The 23,607-nt window shown below is 38.9% G+C and overlaps 2 protein-coding genes across 2 annotated transcripts; one reads left to right on the plus strand and one right to left on the minus strand.

The window, feature by feature from the left end:
- Positions 1 to 849: 849 nt before the first annotated feature.
- On the plus strand, positions 850 to 1,785 carry LOC115074792 (olfactory receptor 1009-like). Its single transcript, XM_029574616.1, has one exon. The coding sequence runs from the start codon at positions 853 to 855 to the stop codon at positions 1,783 to 1,785; it is 933 nt and encodes a 310-aa protein (XP_029430476.1). The 5' UTR covers positions 850 to 852.
- Positions 1,786 to 9,529: 7,744 nt separating this feature from the next.
- LOC115075145 (olfactory receptor 5F1-like) lies at positions 9,530 to 10,914 on the minus strand. Its single transcript, XM_029575369.1, has one exon. The coding sequence runs from the start codon at positions 10,717 to 10,719 to the stop codon at positions 9,763 to 9,765; it is 957 nt and encodes a 318-aa protein (XP_029431229.1). The 5' UTR covers positions 10,720 to 10,914; the 3' UTR covers positions 9,530 to 9,762.
- Positions 10,915 to 23,607: the final 12,693 nt, after the last annotated feature.

A 23,607-nucleotide genomic window follows, 5' to 3' on the forward strand; every position in this document is an offset into this window, starting at 1 on the left:
AGGTTTCACTGCACCTCCAGAACATCTCAAAACCCTCCTTGTCGTATATACATTTTGTTCAGGAAACAAAGATTTATTCAAGTACATTTCAAAGTCAATTCTTTTGACTACCGAGTCCGACCTCTAAGGCCTCAGACTTGCAAACACCCCTATGAGTGTTGCCCGAAGCTTGTTCCGCTGTCCTGACATCACCACCCATACTTTCCAACTCTAAGCCCACCGTACACAGCCTGTTGCTTGTGTATCATCTCCTATACTTTCTGAGTCTGAATCGATCACTAGGACACAGAGAAACATCCTGCTCCTCGTATTTGTATTTGATATGTGCTGTTGTATATTTTATGCATTTTTGACTGATATATTGTAAGCCTTTCTGGGTCCTTTTTGGTGGAGGGCAGTACATAAATTGAAAATGTAATATAATGTAATGCAAATAGGAACCTTCCCCATCTTTTTATGCAAAAATATAATTTGATTCATACATGCCACTATGCCACATTTTGATTTATTCCATTATTCTCCTTACTTCAAAATGTTTATAACAGTGTTGTTTAACTGAAAACAATCAAAGGTTATTGTCTTTGGAAAATGTCCTCAGTGGGAGATTATCTTCTTACTATTTTCATAACCTGCTACAGGAAGTTTGTTTAGATTTAAGAATAAAGAGTTTATAAAGAATAAATGACTTGCAGTGTGACGTGTTCCTCTAATCTAATATACTGTTAAATCCTAGAGAAAATGTGCTACCAGCTAGTCAGAAACATTTCATCTGAACCAGAATTGGAATGAGTTTGGCACTATTAAAAAAAATGGTTTTGTTTCTCTATATTCTAGATGACATTGATTGGGTCAATGGAGTGGATGAATGGAACAGTGACTGAATTCATTCTCTTGGGATTCACCAATGATCCAGTGCTACAGATTCTGCTCTTCTTTGTGCTTCTACTTGTTTATATTATCACCCTACTGGGTAATATTGGTATTATTACACTAATTCATATTGACGTTCGGCTTCATACACCTATGTACTTCTTTCTCAGTCACTTATCTTTCGTAGATGTTTGTTATTCTTCAGTCATTGCCCCCAAAACACTGGAAAACCTCCTTGCAGAGCAGAAAACCATTTCTTTCCTTGGGTGTGCCTTGCAAATGTATTTTTATGCTGCTTATGCAAATGTAGAGTGCCTCCTGCTGGGGGTAATGGCGTATGATCGTTATGTGGCAATATGCAGCCCCTTTCTCTATACAGTGAGTATGAATAAAAGATTCTGTTCCCTATTAGTAACTGGGGCATATTTGGGTGGATTTGTCAATTCCCTGATACATACGACTATGGCGTTCCACTTAACCTTCTGTGGGCCCAATTTGATAAGTCATTTCTATTGTGATGTACCTCCACTGTTAAAGCTCTCCTGCACCGATACATCTGTTAATGAGCTTTTGCTTTTCATAATTGTCACACTAAACTGTACAGCCGCTTTTGCAACTATCATGGTTTCTTACTCTTACATTCTCTCCACCATCCTGAGAAGAATCCGTTCTACAGAAGGAAGATACAAAGCATTCAACACTTGTGCCTCCCACTTCACTGCTGTACTGATATTTTTTGGAACAATTCTTTTCATGTATTTACGACCCAAGTCCAGTTATTCCAACCAGGATAAATTAGCCGCAGTATTTTATGCAGTGGTGATTCCCATGTTAAACCCCATGATCTACAGCTTAAGGAATAAGGAGGTGAAAGGAGCCCTTAATAAAGCAATAAAACATGTGTTTGCAAGGTAACAGTCAATCAGACAAAATGCAATAGACCCAAAAAGTTCAGGTTATATATATGGGAAACATCCAATATTTTATTTATACCTCTACCAGATTTTAAAATAATTTTATATCAGTTCAAATTTTGTGGTTTAAATATTCTAATAGAGTCACTGCATATAATCACTGAGAGTCTGTTTTTCTCTAGTTCTGTTACAGAAGGCCAATCTTAGTGGCCATTTTGTATCTTGTTGGGAAAATGCTTAGTAAATAAGGCCCTTTTGAGGCGGATTTTCTAAGTTCGCAGAACTTAGAAAATCCGGTGGTAACAGGGAGCGGGGATATAAAAGGTGTAGTTATTCGGTGCAAAATAGGCAGCGAAAAGGCTCCTTACCTTTTCGCTGTCTGCGCCGTCTTCGCGGAGTCGGCCCCAGTGATGCCCCAACTCCTCCTCTTCTGGAGTTGACTCCGCCTTGATGTACCCTTCGCAGGCGTGTGCTACGATTTCTAGCTATCGCATTCTTGCGCTGGTAGTGCAAGCGTGCGATAGCCTTAGAAAATAAGGCCCTATGTGCAGTACTGATGTTGCTAGGTGGGATAATATACATTCTTTTTGCAGTATTTCATATTGTATCTAAACAGTTTTCTACCCTATATTGCACTAGCATATTGGTATGCTAGTTATATTACTTTATCCCAGATTTCCATATACTTAGAACAGACCCATAATACCAATGATTGCTTATCCCATTATATACGTTTATGGAAAAGTGTTTATGGGAAAGTGTTTAGATAGGAAAAATTAACTAGTCATATTTAGAATCTTTGCTGCAAGAAATCACTGCAATTGCTTTATAATAAATTCTAACTATTAAAATTTATTTTACCTTTTTTATTACCATTATTATTTAAGAAAATATTTTGTGAAAAAAAAGTTTTGATAGAGAGAAGACTTCAGTATTGGCAAGTACTGCTCTTTTACTCTCTTAATTTTATTTTTAATAAAAATGCTTGAAGTCACTTTCTGTTAATTACTGATTATGGTACTGCTGTGTTTCCAAAGAAAGTTCTTGATACCTTTACTGGTCTTTTCTTTCACACAGCCATGGATTTTAATATCTTCAATTAATATAGATCTTTCATGTAGTGGTATCTTCAATTTTTACAAACTTTGACCATAATTGTAAATTTTCACCATAGCAAGTCATCTATGTTGAATTTTACTTCAGCCCATCTTGAGTTCTGAACGGGAAACCTTCACACCGTTCCAAATAACTTTTCATTTAACTGAACATAGCTTTATATTTATTTATTTATTTAGGATTTTTTTTTATTTTTTTTTTTTATATACCGACATTCTCGATACAAATATCAAATATATGTTCTGTAATGAGTACTTCTTTCCCAACAAGATCCCGACAAGTTTTAGTAGCAAGGCACTTATCTTTTTGCTTGTTACTTGTTGTTTTGGCGAAAGGCATACCATGCCTTTCGCCAAAATGAAATGCTTGTTAACCACTGCCAACGTGGCCGACGTTTCGCTTCAACGCTGCATCAGGGCGGACTCTATAATTCAACAACATAAAATAAATTTATTTATTTGCATTCAACAAATCTTTCAGTTCATGCTTCTGTCGGAAATACTCACAGTTTTTGTCAATACCCTTCTTGTTCGATTGCCGGGCTTAGTCTGAAAAATTTTTTTAACATGGCTGCGCTTTTTTTATCTGGCTGATTGGCTTGAAAAAGACCCAATCATTGTGTCTGTGATGGTACGTATGACACTCTGGCATCAAATTTAAAGGTCTGTAGAATTGCTTGACAGATTTATGCATGCTCATTGATCTCTTTTGATTCCTGGTTCCAGCAAATATGCGTGATGACGCATGATGCACTACGACATCAGATTTAAAAGTCTGTTACATTCTTTTGACAGTTTCGTGTATGCTCAGTTTTCTTTTCTGTATTGATGGGATCTATGTAAGCCCTGTAGTTGTTTAGTGCCATCAAAATGGGTTTCACCGGGACTGCCAGATCCCATTATTACAGCCTTTGAGCATTTAGTATTACGAGATTTGGAGAAGTTGGAACAGACACCTTACCATTGTATAGATAATTTGACGGTAGGGGAATGCAGAGCATGTGATAAATTACAACATGATAATTCAATAACGACCGGCGGATAAGGGAGGGGGGATAGTTGTTATGGATACAGATATGTATAATGAAGAAGTTGAGCGTCAGCTCTCAGATAGGGAATTCTATAGACCTCTGCAAAGAGATCCTACGCAAGGTTTACAAGACAGGATAATGGAGATTGTGGATGTAGCTGTTCAACAAAAATTAATCACTACAAAGGAACAAGATTTTTTGTTAGAATTACAACCATCTATTCCGGTATTTTATATGGTACCGAAAATCCATAAATCATTGGTTTCACCACCGGGACACCCGATAGTGTCCAGTATTCAGTCTATCTTAGAACCCTTGTCGAAATACGTAGACACTTTTTTGACTGCTCTAAGCACCCCGCTTACTCACCTCTCTACCCTGCCGAGGAATATCACCTTAAAAAAGCTCTAGGCACCCGCACCTCGGGGGTCCTCACTTCTCACTACTCCTCGGGCCTCTCCTAACTAGACAACCACTCCTTGGGGGTCTTATCTCTATTTCTTTCAGGAACTTCTACACCTTATGGTACTCGCTCCTCAAGGGCCTATCTGTCCAGTTCCTGCACCACGGACCTTCGGTCCCACCATCTCATTTGCCAGGAAGACATCCGCACTACACTACTGTGAGTACCTCTGCAATCCAGTCTCCAACTCCACCCACCAGGTTGGCTATTCCAGCGCTGCGGTCTCTACCACCTTGAACATCTGGGTGAGACTTCTACATCTGAAACTGTCTGAGCGCATTGGCACTTTGCTGGACTTCAGAGCCTTCCTTCCTGCCTCATACCATCTATCAACAAGCAGTACAATAAAGCTTTCTACCTACAAGTATCTACTCTCTGAGTCTAGCCAATCACTGTGGTTCCCCACGGGGCCCCTCCCCGTGGGAGGAGTTATCTCCAATGTGACCAAGGGTCCACAAGATGCCCCAAACACAACAGATTTCTAACTCCATGGACTCGGCTCAGCTTGTGGTCTTGGCCTAGCCCAACAGATCATGGAACAACAAAAGTCTTTGGAGAGCCTAGCTACTGCCTTCAATCAGTTACATGCTCAACTGAATTCTTCAGCAACTCCTGTGAAAGAATTGCTGTCTCCAGTGGTAACCCTCAAGACCACTGTAACTCTATCCACACCTACCCGTTTTACGGGTGAAGCCAAAATGTGCAGAGGGTTTGTTAATCAATGCAGCATGCATTTTTTATTACAGCCTACCCTCTTTCCCACTGAAGCTTCCAAGACTACCTACATCCTATCGTATCTCGAGGGACGAGTCTTGGCTTGGGCTTCACCATTATGGGAATGTGAAGATCCTATCCTGAATGACTTACCAGGATTTCTAAAACTTTTCAAGTCTAAATCTATGCCTATTGCTTCCAGCCTACCGTTAACTTCCTTAGAAGAGGAGCAGCCTATGCAACTAGGCCAAAGCCATTTAACTTCCAAGGGGAAATGCTTTCGCAAACGCATGGGGTTATGCATGTATTGTGGCCAATCGGGTCATTCCATCCAAACCTGTCCCATCTGTACGGGAAACTGATGGGCCTAGGACCTGCAGGAGGACTTCTCCTGGGCCTCACCTCTCCTACTCCTCTGTTATCCTTACCAGTATCTTTGCTCTGTGTATGTTTTGAATTTCAGACTCTCGCTCTCATTGACTCTGGTGCTAGAAGTAATTTTATTTTGAAGCACTTAGTTGAACATCTACGGATTCCTACCATGCCAATAGCTAAGCCATTGCTATTGTCCTCTATCCATGGAGAACCACTTCCTGGAGGAGTATCACTGACTACCCAGGTCATTGGTCTGCGCACCGGAGCGTTACACTCTGAATCCATCTCATTTCTCATATTGGAAAAGGCCATGCATCCGGTGGTACTGGGATTGCCTTGGCTTCAAGATCATATTCCACAATTTAATTGGACCATGTTGGAACTGTCCCAGTGGGGGCCTGACTTTCATGGTCAGTGCCTCACGGAGGTTTCAACGCTCATTTGCATGCCCACTACACCATCGTTACCTGGCTTACCTCCACAATACGCTTCATTTCAGGATGTTTTCTCAAAGCAAGCAGCAGATGTACTTCCACCGCACAGAGTATTTGACTGCCATAAATCTGAAGCCTAATTCAGAACCTCCCAGTTTACCCTCTTTCAGTAGCTGAAACTAAAGCCTTGCCCACCTACATACAAGAAAACCTGCAGAAGGGATTCATCAGACCCTCCAAATCCTTTGCTGATGCAGGCTTCTTTTTCGTAGGGAAAAAATATGGCACCTTATGCCCCTGCATTGATTACAGGGGCCTGAATGAGATTACCATCAAGGACAGGTACCCCTGCCCTCAATTTTGGCTCCAAGGAGCCAAGATATTTTCCAAACTCGATCTTAAAGGAGCTTACAACTTGATGCGTATCCGCGAAGGAGACAAATGGAAAACTGCTTTTAACACCCGCGATGGACACTTCAAATATCTCATCATGCCCTTCGGCTTGAGTAACGCACCTGCAGTCTTTCAAAATATGATAAACGACATCTTACGGGACCTACTTTATCAATGTGTGGTAATATATCTTGATGATATATTGATCTTCTCTCAAGATCTGCAAACTCATCAGGAGGATGTCAAGAAAGTTTAAGATGCCCCTGAGGTTCCTGCCACAGAGTCTTCAAAAGAGGGCCTGGTGGCACATGCCTAGGAAGACCCGGAGTTGGCGTGGATTGCAGCGGCATCTCGGCTGCCATGAGGAGCCTGGAAGAAGCAGAGGTATGTGGCGGTAGCGGCTAGCCCCAGCCACGAGCATGCCCGGAGAGGAGAGAAGGGCAATAAATGACGTGAGTTGAATTGGTCGCAGCCATCTGCACCAATGATCATAACAGTTCCCTCTTTTGGCACTTTAAGCTGTCGCTGTTTTTTTTTTTGCTCCTTTTACAGTGATTTGGAAAACTCCTGCCAATGCTGATACTCCCTTTATGGAGCCTAAGGCTGTTCATGTTTCTTTGGTGACACTTTTCACAGTCTTTCTAGGTACCTTGGAGTTCTTTCCCCCTCCTGATGATTTCTTTCCACAAGTTCTAAGACAATTGATTGGAAAACCGCAATTTTGGAGCCCAATGCTTCCCCCATTTCTTTTAATGGCAAACAAAAAACAAATCAAATGAAAATATACATTTTGTTTTGTTTTGAAATTGAAGAAATGAATTGGACCCTCATGAAATGAATTTTGAAATTAAACTAATTTTTTTCTCCTGCACATTCCTAAGCACTATGCAATGTCTGGAACTCTGATCTTCAACATGATCAAATCCTAAGTCATCCACTTGAATTTAACAACTCACTTTTGGTCAAGGAGGATCTTATAGAATCTATCCAGGTATTCTGAACTGACTGCAATGGAATTTTCTCTTGGGTAGTTTTAATAAACTGTATGGTAAAATAATTAAACATAGATGCACTATTATTTTTAGTGTATAAAATAAAATTGCATGACATGCCCAATTCTCTAAGAGGCCGATTTACAAACCTTATGCATGGTGAAAAAGAGAAATATGTGTGTAGCTGGGTTGAGCGCGTCCCATGCAGATTTTCTCAGGCCCACAGCCACATGCGTATCTCCCGGTACGCACATTGCAAAGGGTTTATAAAAAAGGGGTGGGCCAGAAGCAGGGTGTGGACGGGGTATAGGTGTGGTATGGGTGGTGTATGGGTGAGGTGGGACAGCACCATTACGGCACAATCCTGCTGAAGCACATGCTGAGAATGATGGACCGGTGTAACCTGCTGCTGCTATGGACCATGAGTAAGTATAAAAACAAAAAATTATAGGGTAGTTAGCGGGGTTTTAGGGGTTAGAGCAAGTTGGGTAAAGGGATGCGGGTTAGGTAGGGTGTTTAGGAAGTTTGCTCTTTTTCTGGAGCAGACTGGGAGAGAACTGGGAAAAGGCTTATCGTGTTACCGCACACATCTACTTAAATCCCCCTCACTTATACACGTGAAACGGCACTAGCACACACATGTGTGCACCGATATAAAATGTGTGCACCGATTTTATATCGCATGTTATAAAATCGGTGATTTTATAACATGCGCATGTTTACGAGTGCATTTTATAAAATTGTAGAGTCCATGTGCAAGCGTCGGCAACCATATGCACATGAACCCCGCATGTGGGTCTTAAAATCTACCTTTATATTAATGATATGCAAAGCATGCAACAGCTAAAAGCTTATGCTAAATAAAGGGTGAAGCCATCAAGCCATCTTCTTGAGGGTGAGTAGAAGTATTCACTAAAAGATTCATAATCTTTCCTGGAGTTGTGGTGGTAAGATGGGGTTTAGGTAACCTAGAAAGGCCCTACTATCTTTGATGGGCAAGTGACCACCTGGTACTTCCCAGAAAGATTTAGAATAAGAAAACTTGGGGTTGGTTCTTATGGGCCATATTCTTGCTTCAGAAATTTGGGTGTTCTTGGTAATGCACTGGAAGTGCCATGTACTGATATAAAGGAGATGGAAGGGTATTTATAGACCACAGATGGACCTTGATTTTTTATTAGGGTGTTGGCAGGGAAGTTGGAGACCCTGCAAGAAGCTGATATTTTGATGGGGAAGGGGATAGTTGGGAGAAAGGTTACAAGGACAGTTTTCATCCTGAGTTGATAGAACACCAGCACTGTGAGCACATTAACATTTAGCATCTACCTCCAAATTCTTGGCAAATTTAGTCTTTAGTGAATAGCGAAATAATATTAATGAGTTCATTATTTTCCTATTTGCATATTTTGCTCGTACTTGCACTTTTCAAAGGAATCATGAAAGAAAAATTAACATATATGTGCCTAAGTAGCCAGTATTTGCATGCATGTTATTTTATAAACATTGACAGTATGTGCATACTTTCAGCTTTGCAAGCACATTTACCGGCATAGCAAAGAGCAGGGTCAACAGGTATGCTCAGTAGTTGCTATTTAATAAGAAATATTCACATACAAGTTATCTAACTTAATTGCACAATTTTGTATCTGCTAATTGACTAGCACAAATGAAATTGGACTTGTCTGTTATCTGCAATTTTTAGCTGGGAGGTCTGAGTGAACTGGCGGGGGTTCAGGATGAAGTGCTAGAAGGTCTAGATAAACTTGAGATGGATTGGGTGAACAAGTAGAGGTATTGGCAAATAGTTCCCCCCCCCCCCCCCCAAAATCAGGAAGGCCCATAACACAATGGCTTGTCTAGGGCAATGGGGAGGGGAGGCAGCATGGAAATTGTTTGCATGAGGTAGCACAATCATTAGCACCATCCCTGGTCTTGTTCCTCTTATAATGAAGTACTGGCTGCTAAATTGGGAATCAGATCCACCATGTATTGACTCATCCTGTGCCTGAAGGAAGAACATGGTCAAATTTGTTTTGTAGTTTTGTCAATGATAAACTCAAGCTATTATTTTAAACCTTCTGCTGTCTGACACTGGTATATTTGAGTAAAGACAGCATTTGTCTAAAATTTATTTAATTACATTTTATGAAACCAGATATCTACCCAGACTCATGTTTATTTATTTATTTATTGAGTTTTATATACCGTCATTCGGTTTCGCCATCACAACGGTTTACAAAGTTTCGATGTTTAACAGGGTGTCCAAAAGATTAATGTGATTGTTAGCATAGATATTGTAGGCTTTATAGATGAGGTTCGGATGTCATACTATACAGGTTCAATTATGTTCTCATCTTTATGAACAATTTCATATTTCCTTAGCACAGTTCATGAAAATTAAAAAATGCAACTGAGAAGCACTATTACTTATTAGAGTTCATTCCTTCTTATGTTAATATAATTATGGCTGGAAATGTTTTGCTTGATGAAAGCATTTTTTTCCCAAGACTTTCTTTAGAGCTTGTTTGACATCATTGTTCCTGAGGCTGTAGATCATGGGATTCACCATAGGGATTATCATTGTGTACACTACAGAAACCGCACGGTTTTTATCCATAGAGTAATGGGAACTCGGAAAAACATACATGAAGATAAGAGTCCCAAAATATAAAACCACTGTGATAAAGTGGGAAGTGCAGGTGGAGAAGGCTTTGTGTCTTCCCTCTGAAGAGCGGATTCTCAGGATAGCAAATACAATGTAAATGTAAGACAGAATTATTGATGTAATGGTTACAATGGTAACAATGGAAGCAAAGGTAGACAGCACAATCTCATTGAAGAAGGTATCTGAGCATGAGAGCTTTAACAGTGGAGGGACATCACAATAGAAATGATTGATCTCATTGGGGCCACAAAAAGATATGGAGAAAGCATTAACATTTTGAATCAATGAATGTACCAAACTAACTATGTATACGATTGCCATTAACTGGATACGGACTCTCTCTGTCATCACAACAGTATAGAGTAAGGGGTTACATATCGCCACATAACGATCATAAGCCATCACCGCCAGTAGCAAACACTCTGCAGTGGCCAGGGTAACATTAACATACAGTTGTATAGCACAATCAAGCAGAGAGATGTTTTTTTTCTCTGCTAAAAAGTTAGCCACTGCCTTTGGGGTGATAGTTGAGGAACAACAGAGATCTATGAATGCTAAGTTGCAGAGAAAAAAGTACATGGGTGTGTGAAGTTGAGGATCAGTTCTAATTAACAGGATAATGCCAATGTTTCCCAGTAGAGTTAGAAGATACATGGCCAAAAACGCAGTGAAGAGCAAATTTTGCATTTTGGAAAGGTCAGAAAAACCTAATAAGATGAAATCAGTCACAGGGGTTTGGTTTTTGCCTTCCATTTCCCAACAAGAGAACACTGGGCATCTGCTGCAGGAATGAGAAATAAATAACTATATTTGATTCTTATTTTTATTCATATTATTGAATTTCATCTTTTACACCATTGGATCTCAACACAGTTCTCAGGACACACCCAGTCTGTCAGGTTTTCAAGATATTCATAATGAATTTGCATGAGATAGACTTGTATGGACTGCCAACATCCATATTGATTTTGGATAGCCAAAAAATCTGACTGTCTAGTTTTTGCTGAAGATTGGGTTGAGAATTCCTGTTTTATGCCAAAGCAAAACAGGTCAGAATCCAAACATTATACATGATGATTAATAATGATTTCACTTTATTATTGATCATTCAGGCTGGATATCACTTTCCATTTTTTTTTAACTCAAATATAGGGTTGAAAAATGCAATAAGCTGAAGAAGCTCCATGACTGGCAGAAAGTACCTTCCAGTCTTGAGTATAACCAGGGCTGGATTTAGGCAGAGGTAAGTTAGGCATGTGCTTCTGGCCCCAAATTTTGATAGGCGCCATTTTCTTGCCAGTGTTGTCATCATCCTTATAGGCAAGCATGCCCAGCCTCCCAAGATTTAAAGGGCCCGCAGCAGGAAAAATGGTCCTGGTGCCCTTTGATGACATTATTGGCTCCCACTATACAAGACTTCTTCCGACCAGCAATAGATGCCTCAGTAAGAAGTCTGCTGCCTAAGAGGAGTGGGTATTGCTCCTGTGTTCCTGTTTGATCGTACGTTCCTGGCACCTGATTCTTCCTGCATTCCTGCATTGCCCAGCCTGCCTTATCCAGCCCCACCTGTCTTGTCCAGCCTTACCCTGCCTAGCCATCTTATCCAGAGTCTTTTGTGTCTTCATCCATCCTTGGCCTGATCTCCTGACACTGACCTTTTGCATTGGACCTGACCACTAATGAATCACCTGCTTTTTCATTACAGTCAACTGAAACCAAATTGGGCAACCCTTAAATCTCCAAATGGCAGGGCTTGAGACATTAGCATCACAAATGTTACACTGAACGAAAGACATTCTGCCAGTAGTGACTAATATACAAGTTGTTAGATTGGTACTTAGATCTTATATTATTCACTTAACTAAAGGGCTTGGAAGAGCTTATCTGATCACAAGCTCAGGTATGTGTGGCTCTGGAGAGACACCATACAACTTATTTTACTTCTATTGAGAAGTGCTGCTCGATGACCCCCTGCAGTACCTGTGAGTCACCAGACCCAGAGGCTAACAGCCAGCCCTGTTTTAAAATTCATCAACAGTTATTTAAATACACACTAGCAAAGATTCTAAAAACACTAACTAGATAAAATATATAGAGATTTTAAACCATGCAAAACTGAGGAAATGCTGAAGAAAAAAGAGCATTGTTAGTAAGGAATAAGTCTATATGATTGACTAATAAATTAACAAATTAAAATTCAGCTTATCTGGCCACAAGCTCAGGTATGTGTGTCTCTGGAGAGGCACCTGTGCAATGTATTTTACTTCTATTGAGTAGTGATCTCTTGCTGATATTGTTCTATTGTCTTCTGCATTTCCTCTGTTTGGCATGGTTTGAAATCTCTATATATTTTATCTAGCTAGTGTTTTTAGAATCTTTGCTAATGTCTATTTAAATAACTGTTGGTTAAATGCAAAAAGGGCTGGTAGCCTTTTGGTCTGGTGACTTACAGGGCACTCACTGCAGGAGGCCAGCAAGCACTACTCAATGGGGTAGATTTTCTAAAAGTGTGCACCAGGCGCAAACAAAAGTACGCCGGATTTTATAAGATACTTATGCGTGCAACCCTTTTAAAATCTACCCCAATAGAAATAAAATAAACTGTACAGGTGCCACTCCTTAGACACACATACTTGAGCTTATGGTCAGATAAGTTGATTTTTAATTTGTTAGCCAATAATATAGATTGATTTCTTGCTGGCATTGTTCTATTTTCTTCTGCATTTCCTCTGTTTTACATGGTTTGAAACCTCTATTTTATCTAATTAGTGTTTTTAAAATCTTTGCTAGTTTGCATTTAAATAACTGTTGATTAATTAATTAGATTTTTATATTCACTTCAAAGTGTACATCAAAGTGGGTTAAACAAAAAGGGTTGATAGACTCTGGTTCTGGTAACTCACAGGGCACTGCAATAGATGTCAAAAAAATTAAACAGGTACCTCTCGAAAGACAAACATACCTGAGCTTGTGACCAGATAAGCTGAATTTTAATTTGTTAACCATAATACTGACACTTCAAAGTGTATAACATTTAGGTACTATAGGACTTACAATCTTCGGTATTTCTAAGTTCTGTATGAATTTTAACACTAATTGTTTGCTTGTACCAATTGTTTTTCTCTGACATTACTTTTTCAAAAGAAGACTCATATACATATAGAAACATAGAAACATAGAAATGACGGCAGAAGAAGACCAAATGGCCCATCCAGTCTGCCCAGCAAGCCTCACACATTTTTTCTCTCATACTTATCTGTTTCTCTTAGCTCTTGGTTCTATTTCCCTTCCACCCCCACCATTAATGTAGAGAGCAGTGATGGAGCTGCATCCAAGTGAAATATCTAGCTTGATTAGTTAGAGGTAGTAGGGGTAGTAATATGCACAATATGCACTAGATTAGCATTAAGGGGGCAATATCGAAAACTATGTATTTAAATATCTGTGTGTAATTTCACACATGCACTGTACTTTGCATTTGCTTCAAGGTAGATGTAAATTATTTGGATACAATAGTATCTGCACTCTTCTGCCAGCTTGCATTTTCAAAGGGAACCTCATTTTCTAAGGGGAGTGACCTTTGAAAATAATCCTGCGCCCTCAGGCCTGCAAGCTCCCTTGGGTGCAAAGTGCCCCCTAGTCCTGCAAACACCCAGAGAAATTGCATCATTGTCCTCCTCCTATCTTCAGTTCTACTGCATATCTAACACACGGATACATGCAATACATACAGGATGGAAAGACTTTGTATAACGTATCAAATTCCACATTCTTTTTAATGTATGCAATCTAATGCAAATCCATAACACTTCCCTGTCTAAAATATTGCTTTATTTTATCTGATTGCTTTTATTCAGATGTCTAATATTGGTCTCAGACAAAACTGATGTGTTGTAGGTGATACCTTTTATTGGCCCATCAAAACAATTATTCTAGTACAAGGGTGGCCATCTCCCATCCTCAGGAGCTACAAACAGGCCAGGATATACACAATGAAAATGCATGAGATTGATTTGCATACAATGGAGGCAATGAATACAAATCAATCTCATGCATATTCATCGTGCATATCCTGAAAACCTGGCCTGTTTGTGGCTCTTGAGAACTGGAGTTGGCCACCCCTGTTCTAGTACATGAACTTTCAAGAGCAGGAAGGTCAAGTTTTCAGATGTGGTTTCAAAATCTGTGTAATGCAATCTCTTTTTTGCTAGATCAATAAAAGGGATGACAACTGACAAAGATCCCTGGTTTTTCTTTTTATTCAGCTTCATCAAAGAAGATTCTGTGGTGTTAACAGAGTCCACATTTTGCTCATAACAACCTATAAAATTGCTAGCTAAAGAATAGTAATAAAGTTAAAACATATCTCCTGAAAGCAAATCCAAGCACTGAATGAACTTCAACACTTGCATGCTTAGTCTAGAAAGGCAAAAGTAGGGCAGCAGATCAAATTCTATTTTGGGAGGGCCCTCTGAAGTGCATTTGGGTCAAATATGAAACACAATCAGGCCGATACAGAAAGAAACGCGGGAGAGCGGGCGAGCGCCTGCTCTCCTGGCGCGCGCACAGGCCAGTGTCCTGTGTACGCGATACAGTAAATAAAATTATGCTAATTAGGGCCCGCTATAAAAGGAGGTGCTAGGGACCCTAGAGCGTCCCTAGCACCTCCTTTTTGACAGGAGCGGCGGCTGTCAGCGGGTTTGACAGCCGACGCTCAATTTTGCCGGTGTCGGTTCTCAAACCCGCTGACAATCACGGGTTCGGAAACCGGACGCCAGCAAAATTGAGTGCCCGGTTTTCAACCCGCGAGCCGCGGGAGCGCACTGTACTGTATCGGCCTGAATGACAAAGTACTCTTGCACATTTTGCAATATTCAGAGTTTGGTGTGCTATGATGTTTATAGTGCAGAGTATTTCTATCTTTGTCCAGATTTAATAAAGAGGCCTATTTAATACACAGTGGAAAATTGTATAAACTATTTAGTTTTATTTTTTTATGCTGTTTTGCTTCCCGGACCCCAATGCAAATGAGCTCACTAGAAAAATAATATTAATTGTTTTGCTACAAGCTTTATACCTCATTGATGTGCATTTAAAATTTTGTGAAATTGCATTCGCAAAGCTATACTTTTAATATATGCTCAGCGTAATCAGTTGCTCTACCTAATTTCATATCAAAGAAAATCTTTAACATTGAATTTAAATACAATTTTTCACATGTGAAACTCTGCATGAAAAATAGCTTTCTGTAAAGCAATTACAATTTGTGTACAAAAAGTGTAAAGAGTACACAGGATGGCAAACACCACAATATGACAAATAACACTATTTTCTATTTTAGCAGGTGAAGCAGACTTTGTGCAAAATCTTGCCCATTTTAGTACTCTGGCCTCATGGTTTACAGCACCCATACTTTATTCTTTCTGTCTCGTTTTAACCTACATTACAGAAATCCTAGTGATTTCTGCAAAATTCTTCTATTTACCTTAAAAATAGATCTTTTAAGCCTGAAGAAAAATTCCTTGTAGTCAAGGCCAGGCATTAATATGAAATCTAGAAATGTTAATAAATCCTATATAGAAGAGAATTTATTGGAAATCTACCATCACCCAAAAATATCCATCTTACCTCGGCAACTAGGAGTGCCTTTCTTCCCAATTAAAAAGTGCCTGAGTCTGCATGAAGGAGGCAACCTCTATTTAACCATTAAATGAGCTTTGGGACCCAAAACCCAAGAGATTCCAAAACTATCTGTGTTAATTAGCATCTTACATTCAGTTACAATATATTCATAAATCTCTTTTTGGGTCTTTAAGCATTCCTTCTGAGATCCAGAATGATGGATGTTGATGGTATTGAGAGGACAGAAGCAGTTCAGAAGAGGATAGCCAAACTGTTGTATTTCTTATAATGCAAACTTTGCATAGGCTTAAGGAAATTAAACATACTACATAGAATGAAGACTGGATAAAGAGAGAAATTAAAGAAGTATTCAGATATCTAACCAGATTCAATAACGTGCAAGGAGACAGAATTTTCCTTCAGAAAAAGCTGAATGACATGGGGGTCATAATATTTAGTTGGAAGGAGGAAGGCTCAAAGGAAACATTAAACAGACTACTTTATTGAGAGGAAAGAAATGCATGGATTACCCAGTAAGAAACATGATGGCAGAAAAAGACTTTATGGCCCATTTGGTCTAGTCATCTTCCCAATCAATTTTTCATCATAATTCCCATCACTTCCTTAGATATCTGCTGTATTTATTCCATGCTTCCTTGAATTCAGATACTGTTTTTATCTCTACCACATGTTGGGGGAAGCCATTCCATGCATCAACCACCCTCTCTGTAAAGAAATAATTCCTAAGATTACTCTTGAGTCTACCTCCTTTCACCCTCATCTGCTTTTCATTGAAAGAAGCTTGCCTCCAGTGCATGGAAACCTTTAAGATATTTGTCTCTATTTTATCTCCTCTCTCTTGCCATTTTTCTAGGGTGTACGTTTAGATCTTTAAGTCTATCCCCATATACTTTAGAACGAAGACCACTGACCACTTTAGCAGCCTCCCTCTGGACAGACTCCATCCTGTTTATATTCTTTTGAAGGTGGGGTCACCAGAACTGCACAATGTATTCCAAGTGAGGACTCACTAGGAACCTATACAGGAACAATATCATCTCCCTTTTTCTGCTTACTATTCTCTCTATGCAGTCAAGCATTTTTCTGGCTTTTGCTGTTGCTTTATCCACCTATTTGGCCACCTTAAATTCATCAGATATAATCACTCCCAGATCCTGCTCTTTCTTCGTGCTTAGAAGGATTTCACTTACTTCACAATACTGTACCTCTTCCTTGGGGTTTTTGCATCCTAAATGCCTTACTTTGAATTTTTAAGCGTTAAATCCTAGCTGCAAGATCCTAGACAATTCCTCGCATTTCTCTACATCACCCCTCATGTTTTCTGCACCATCCTGGCTTTCCACCCTGTTACAGAGTTTGGTATCATTAGCAAAAAGATAAACCATTCACTATGTCACTCACTAAAATGTTGAAAACAACCGGTCCAAGGACCCATCCCTTAGGCACACCACTAGTAACAACCCCTTCTCAGAGAAAACTCCATTTACCACTACTCTTTGTTGCCTCCAATTCAGCCAGGTTCTAACCCAGCCATCATTTTAGGCCCCACACTAAGGAAGTTTGTTATATTTATGAGTCTCCTATGCAGAACTGTGTCAAAGCACTCACTGAAATCTAAGTACACTACATGTAGTGCTCTCCTTTGATCCAAGTCTCTTTTCATCCAATCAAAGAAACTGATCAGATTCATCTGACAAGGTTTATTTCTGGATAGATGGAGTAGAAATAAAACAGTAGCTTCCCCGAATTAATTCTAAGTAATATTTAATGTTTGCAATTTAAACATTATTTGCAAGTTTGGAAAAAGGGGTCAGAACTAGAAGAATGCTCAAACAATAGTTGCAGGAGTATCAGGGTAGAAACACAACAGTGCTCACTAACCAAACCTCCAAACTTCTGTTGGAACAGAGAGACATCCACTGGCCCCACCATCAAAGCTGTCCTACATTCTTCGGAATGCAAGGTGCTAGCCTCACCTTCCTCTTCAGCACTGAGCTTGAAGAAACCTCCAGGAAAAACAATGAATACTCAAAAAGGCAGGAAACACAAGCAGGAGGCATTTTAAGGAGGTACCATATCATATCTGATTAATCAAGTGATGAAAAGGATACTTTGGAGGCATTCTGGGACAGAGTTAAATTAGCCAGACAACATCTGTCTAACTTAGATATTCAGAGAGAGCCAGAAAATGTATCCAGCTAAGTCAGGTTGTGCTTTAAAACATGGGCCCAACCTTGCCCACCCTCCCCCACCACTCCAAAAAAAAGGAACTTTTGTTTTTACAGTGAAGAGTTTATTTTCATTTTAACTTCACTTCTCCTGGGCCCGTACATTAACCTTTTCTTTCTGGACACAGCCCTGAGTAAAGGGAAAGTGAGATTTAAGTGCAGAGTTTTTTTTTTATAGAGGCCTGCTGCACTCATACAGCTTAGGCACCTTAATGTCTTGGCTATTTTTTCCGTCACTGTGTGTCAGCTTAGATACCTTATTAAAAAACAAAATTATCTCCCAGGACTTTTGCATCTGCCCTTCAAAAACAGATAGGTCTAGCGCCACTACTCACAGCAAGGAAAAGGTCTGCATTTCAGGGCTGTACATTTCTCCTATACACCAGTACAGTCTATGTGTCCACATACATGATTACCAGAATGGGGTTGAAATGGGCATCTCAAGCTCTTTTGAGCTTCCTCATGATCTGATCTAGTTATCTCCTCTGGTCTCTTTGTTTTGATCCTCCCAGTTTGACTGCTTCTAGCTGTTTGTACTGTTTCAGGATTCCTCCAGTCTCTTTCTCTTGTCTCATCAAGATGTTTTAGAAAATCCATCATGCCACCATACATGAAAATGCAGGTTGTTGGGGTTTTTTTTTTCCCTGTCCTGAACATCATCTGTTTATCAGAAACACATAGAATAAGTACTTAAAGTAATGCCATATGTCTATTTTCTCCCAGAGCTTCCACTGGTAAAAACATAGTTTTATTCTAGACCAATTACAATAAGTGTTTACTATACAACAGCATCTATTTCTGTTTTAGGGTAGTACTGTTGCCCTGAGGGGGATACATTTTATTATTTTTAAATGTTTTTATTGCAAATACATCCTAAAATTATGATCTTTTATACAATTCCAAAGATACACAAAAATTTGAATTTTCCACAGGGGCATCCAATTGTTTCGTCAAATCAATCTATCTTGGAGACTTTGTCTGTATTTGTGGACTCTTTTTTGCAAGAAAAAGTCCAGTCTGCATATTCATATGTGAAGGACACCATACATATGTTGACTAGATTAGAATCCATGCATTTAGATAATTCTGCTCATTTCCTTGTAACTTGATATTCAACCATTATATACAAATGTTCTGCAGAAAGAATCTTTATCTATTATAGAAAAGATCTTGAAAAGCAGACCTAAACCACATCGTATACCCACATCTTTCATTTGCCCATAAAGGAAACCCATAAAGTCTAATTATTCCTCAGTGTAATTAGTGGAGATAAGTAATTCATTTCATTTAATTTATCTAGATTGCTTGAGATCATTACACCTCGATATCTTTGTTACACTTAAATGGATATGATTCCTTCAGACATCTTTTAGACTCCGGTTGGATCCAAATTCATAGAATTTCTTTATTAGCTTCATTTAGCTTATATCCTGATATCCTACTAAATGTATTTATCACATCTAGCACTAGCCTCAAAGTCTAAGTAAGATCTGAAACATATAGGAGCACATCATCCCACTAACAGTGCTATGCAGTTATCCATTCAAGCAGCCCCAACAATCCCTGAGAATTCAGGATGTTGCCGAATCAGTACTACAAAAGGATCAATAGCTGGGGCAAATGGAAGGGGCAAAAGAGGTCACCACTGCCTCATATCTCTGAAAAGAGGGAAGCTCTGGGATATGAAACCGTTCATTTTAACTTGAGCCATGGGTTCAGTTTAACCTATCTAAGGACCTGATTCATCAAGATCTTCTCTCATAGACACAGAATGGGAGAAAAGCTTTAGTGAATCAGGTCCTAAGAAAGTTCTACCCCAAGCCAAACTTAACCAGGACTGCATACAAGTAGGTCCCCTAACAAATGCTCTCAGTATCCAACAAAACCAGAAAGGACTCTTCTCTCCTACTTCTAACTTTATATATTAAACCTAAGGTCCACCAAACATTATACGATCCTTTTCTACCTTTTATAAATCTAGACTGATCCTTGTTCAATAAACCAGGGAGCACCCACTCCATCTGGCTCACCAATATCTTGGCCAAGATTTTGTTGTCATAGTTTCGTGTTCGTAGAACCATGGGAAATCTTCATTTCCCGTGGTTCTGACCACTTTTTTTTTTTTTTGCTGTCCTGTGCTCTTAACTGTGCGAACTGGGAATGAACTGGTTTTACTGGCAATGGCGTCAGTGCATGTCCCTTCTAAAATTCCCCCACTTACGTGATACAAACACTCAAACACACTAAAGCATATGCCCCAATTGTTTACTTTTCCCCAAAACCTTTAAGTTCTAAAATTTCCTCAAGCTTGATGGTAAAGAGAAAGGGGAAGACTAGCATCTTGCATTCTGAAGAATCTAGGACATCTTTGATGGTGGGACCAGTGGATGTCTTTTTGATCCAATAGAAGGATGGTAATTTAGATAGAGAACACTGTGGTGTTTCTATCCTGATACTCCTAAGGCTATTGTATGAGCGTTCTTTTAGTTCTGACCATTTTCTACTGCCCAATTATAAACTTGCAAATTATGTTTAAAGCACAAATATTAAATATTACTTAATGATTAAAATACTCTCTCAGTCAATTTACTTCCAATCTCCAGTTTAGGGCCCCCACAATTTTAGTTCTACCCGCTCTACTGGGTATTCCACGCATCCTCTTCCCTCTCAATAACGTAGACTTTTCAATGTTTCCTTTCAGCCTCCCTCCTTCCAACTTTATATTATGACTTTCATGTCATTCAGCTTTTTCTAAAAGAAAATTCTATCTTGTACGTTATTGAACCTGGCTAGATATCTGAATACTTCTTTCGTATCTCCCTTTATCCAGTCTTTATTCTTTGTAGTACATTAAATCCCTTAATCTTATGTAGGGTTTGTGTTGAAAGAAAAACAACAATTTTGTAGTCTCTTTGAAACTGCTTCTATTCTCTTAATGACATCAACACCCATCTTTCTGGATCATAGAAGGAATGCTTTAAATCACAAAAATTTATGAAAATGTTTTAACTGTGCACATTATTAACACTTAATTGATGAATGTAACATGTTAATTAACACAGGATAGTTTTGGAATCTCTTGGGTTTTGGGTCCCAATGGTCATTAAATGGTTAAATAGAGGTCGCCTCCTTCATGCAAACTCATGCACTTTTTAATTGGGAGGAAACGCACTCCAGAGGTAAGATGGATATTTTTGGGTGCGGGTAGATCTCCAATAAATGTTTGTTTTTTTTAAATAGTTTTATAGTTTTTGAGAGTAATATAGTCCATTTTTTTTTTATGGGATTTCATACTAAAGCCTGACCTGAGCTACATTTCTTCAGGCTTAATATATCTATGGAAGCATTTTTCAGAAATCACTAGATTCAAACAGTGCAGATTAAAATGAGTCAGAAAGGATAAAGTATGGATTTTGCAATCCTTGAGACCAATAAAGAGGGCAAGATTGCACAACGGCTGCTTCACCAGCTAAAATGGAAAATAGTGTTATTTGTCATAGCATGCCCTAGTTGTCCTTTTGGTGAAGAAGCTTTAATTGTTTTGCAGAAAGCTATTTTTCGTGCTTTGCTTCACATTTACAAAACTGTATTTAAATTAATTATTAATGAGTCACTGTGACTCAAAATTGCTACTGCTTCACTCTGAGCACACATTAAAACTATAGCTTTGCAAGTGCAATTTCACAAAAGTTTAAGTACATATCAACGAGTTGTAAAGTGATTGCAAAAACATTTGTAACAAAACTATTTACATTATTTTTCTAAGGGGCTCATTTGCATGGAAGTCCTGGCAGCCAAACAGCATATAAAAAAAGCCAAAACTAAATACTGCATACAATTTTACACTATGTAGTATATCAGCCTCTTTGTTAAATCTCGAGAAAGGTAGACATACTCTGCACTATAAACAAGATAGCACACCAAACTCTAAATATTACAAAATATGCAATAGTACTTAGTCATTGTGTTTCATATTTGACCCAAATGCGCTTCAGAGGGCCTTCCAAAAATAGAATTTGATCTGCCGCCCTACTTTTGCCTTTCTAGCCTAAGCATGCAAGTGTTGAAGCTCATTCGGTGCTTGGATTTGCTTTCAGTTCTCCATACCATGCCTGAAAGTGTGGTGATATATTTTTATTTTATTACTGTGCTTTAACTAGGAGCTTTATAGGTTGTTAAGAACAAAATTTGGACTCTGTTAACAACACAAAGTCCCCTTTTTATGGAGCTAAATTAAAAAGAAAAACAGGAATCTTTGTAAGTTTTATTGATCTATCAAACCAGATATCCTCATACACAAATCTTGAAACCACATCTGAAGACCTGACCTTCCTGCTCTTGAAAGCTCATGTATCAGAATAATCTTTTTGATGGGCCTACAAAAAGCATCACCACCTACAAAGACACCAGTTGTCTCAGACTAATATGGCTATTAGACATCTGAATAAAAAATATCAGAGAAAATAAAACAATACTTTGAGACACAGAAATGTTATGGAGTTGCTTTAGAATACATGGATTAAAAAGAATGAGGATTATGATCTTGCATAATCACTTCTCTCGTTCTGTATTTATTGGATTTAACACTGTATTGGATATGTAGAATAATAGAAGATAGGGCAATAATTCAACTTCTTTGGGAGCTTGGGGTACTTTGTTCTCATAGGGAACTTGTAGGAGTTAGCACGCGCTAACAAAAAGTAACAAAAAGTAACACAATCTAATGGTTTTTGTTAGCGCGCACTAACCTATCCCTATCAATTAAAAAGCAGAATGAAAATACAAACAAAAAACAAACTTTGAAATGTTTGTATGCTAATGCCAGAAGTCTAAGAAGTAAGATGGGAGAATTAGAATGTATAGCAGTAAATGATGACATAGACTTAATTGGCATCTCAGAGACATGGTGGAAAGAGGATAACCAATGGGACAGTGCTATACCGAGGTACAAATTATATCGCAATGACAGAGAGGAGCACCCGGGAGGAGGTGTGGCGCTTTATGTCCGGGATGGCATAGAGTCCAACAGGATAAACTTCCTGCATGAGTCTAAATACAAAATTGAATCTTTATGGGTAGAAATCCCTTGTGTGTCGGGGAAGACAATAGTGATAGGGGTATACTACCATCCACCTGGCCAAGATGGTGAGATGGACAGTGAAATGCTAAGAGAAATTAGGGAAGCTAACCAAATTGGTAGTGCAGTAATAATGGGAGACTTCAATTACCCCAATATTGACTGGGTAAATGTATCATTGGGTCATGCTAGAGAGATAACGTTCCTGGATGGAATAAATGATAGCTTTATGGAGCAATTGGTTCAGGAACCAACGAGAGAGGGAGCAATTTTAGATCTAATTCTCAGTGGAGCACAGGACTTGGTGAGAGAGGTAACGGTGGTGGGGCCGCTTGGCAATAGTGATCATAATATGATCAAATTTGATTTAATGACTGGAAGAGGAACAGTGTGCAAATCCACAGCTCTCGTGCTAAACTTTCAAAAGGGAAACTTTGATAAAATGAGAAAAATTGTTAGAAAAAAACAGATAGTTTTTGATGTAATGCCTCTATTGTATGCAAATGTATCTCATGCATATTCATTATGAATATCATGAAAACCTGATTGATTGGATGTATCTAGAGAGCTGGGTAGAGAACAAATGGAATTAAAAAAGAGATTTAATAATATGAGTTAAAATCTGAATCAAATATAATTATTTATTTCCTTTCTCATTCTTACAGCAGATGTCCAGTGTTCTCTCCTTCGGAA

This window comes from Rhinatrema bivittatum, chromosome 13 (assembly GCF_901001135.1).
Source record: "Rhinatrema bivittatum chromosome 13, aRhiBiv1.1, whole genome shotgun sequence".
NCBI lineage: Eukaryota > Metazoa > Chordata > Amphibia > Gymnophiona > Rhinatrematidae > Rhinatrema > Rhinatrema bivittatum.

Coding starts and splice junctions, on each gene's coding strand:
- LOC115074792 (XM_029574616.1), top strand. CDS start 853: ATGGAGTGGATGAATGGAACAGTGACTGAATTCATTCTCTTGGGATTC.
- LOC115075145 (XM_029575369.1), bottom strand. CDS start 10,719: ATGGAAGGCAAAAACCAAACCCCTGTGACTGATTTCATCTTATTAGGT.